This window comes from Priapulus caudatus, unplaced genomic scaffold, assembly GCF_000485595.1.
Source record: "Priapulus caudatus unplaced genomic scaffold, Priapulus_caudatus-5.0.1 Scaffold477, whole genome shotgun sequence".
Taxonomy (NCBI): Eukaryota; Metazoa; Priapulida; class Priapulimorpha; order Priapulimorphida; family Priapulidae; genus Priapulus; species Priapulus caudatus.
This window is the reverse complement of record NW_014577538.1, coordinates 57,991-59,261: the sequence shown is the minus strand read 5'-3', so window position 1 is coordinate 59,261 and position 1,271 is coordinate 57,991. Positions and strand designations below refer to the sequence as shown.

General features: G+C 53.7%; 1 protein-coding gene across 1 annotated transcript in view; it reads right to left on the bottom strand.

Annotated features, from left to right (window-relative positions):
• The window catches only part of LOC106810825 (melanocortin receptor 5-like), a 12,632-nt gene extending 11,361 nt beyond the window's left edge, over window positions 1-1,271 (bottom strand). The window contains exons 1-2 of the mRNA XM_014814281.1: window positions 1,167-1,271; window positions 552-1,052 (exon numbers count right to left, since the gene is read on the bottom strand). Coding sequence (XP_014669767.1) covers window positions 552-1,052; window positions 1,167-1,271 — 606 coding nt within the window. The remainder of the gene's footprint in view (window positions 1-551; window positions 1,053-1,166) is intronic.

Genomic DNA, 1,271 nt, shown 5'->3' with positions numbered 1-1,271 from the left:
ACGACTGCGCGATGCCATCGGGCGATGGCATCGCCCGATGAAATCGCCTGGTGTGTCCACGACTGCGCGATGCCATCGGGCGATGGCATCGCCCGATGAAATCGCCTGGTGTGTCCACGACTGCGCGATGCCATCGGGCGATGGCATCGCCCTATGCCATCGGCCGATGGCGTCGGGCGATGGCATCGCCTGGTGTGTACGGCCCTTTATGCGAACGAACGAAACAGTCGCGATGATTCCTGTAAGGTTGAACAGTAGCCACGTCTCTAGTGTCCACGCGAGGGCAACACCGCCCGGAAGGCGGCGCGGAACTGACTGCTCTTCGCAGCATATATGAAGAAGTTCATGAAAGAGTTTGAGTACACCAGTATGTAGCCGAGGCCTCGCGCCACGCCGACCGTGTCGTGGTAGACGTCGGCAACGCTCATCAGCATCATGACAAAAAACGGAGCCCAGCAAACGAAGAAAGCGCCGACGACGATGCCAAACGTCTTGGCAAGCTTCAGATGCTTGGCGAGCTCAACAGAGAAGGATTTTCCGGTCGCTCCTGCCTCCTGCGAACCGCTGTTGCTCGGGTTCGGGTGGATCTGCTGCTGGTGGTGCTTGGCAATCATCATCATGTAAGCGTAGATGGAGACGAGGGCGGCGCCACACGTCAAAACAAATACCGAGAATAAGATGACAGATATTCTACTCAAAACGATGTCAAATATGCATGGTAGATCCGGCTCCCAGCGGTTGCTAACGGTCGTTATCACGCTCATGAAGAAGGCAAAGCCCCAAACCGTGCTTACCATTACCAAGACAACGCGCGGTGTGACGATCTGGTAGTAGTGTAGAGGTCGCGATATTGCAATGTACCTGTCTACGTTGAGGGCGATGAGAGCATTTGTTGATGCAACGGCCGCGAGCGTAACCAGACTGAAGTGTACAACGCATATGATCTTTGGTGTGAATTTTAGTAGAAAGGTCATTGGTGCGAAGAGGATTCCTCGGACGCCCATGATGAAATCAGCGACAGCCAAGTTTGCGATCAGCTTGTGTGCTGGCTCCTGCAGGTGTGATGTCCGTGTCACAGCCAAGATGACGAGAAGATTAACAAGTATGTTGAGTACGTCGATAGGAATCAGCAGGTAAATGATCCAGTACTGAATAGTCGGTATTACTGGAACCTCTCCCTGTTCAATATCCGACTCCATGCAGCCGAACAAGCTCCCATTCTCGGACACGGACCCAGAGATGTTGCACTGTGAACTATTAGCTGTCGCCAT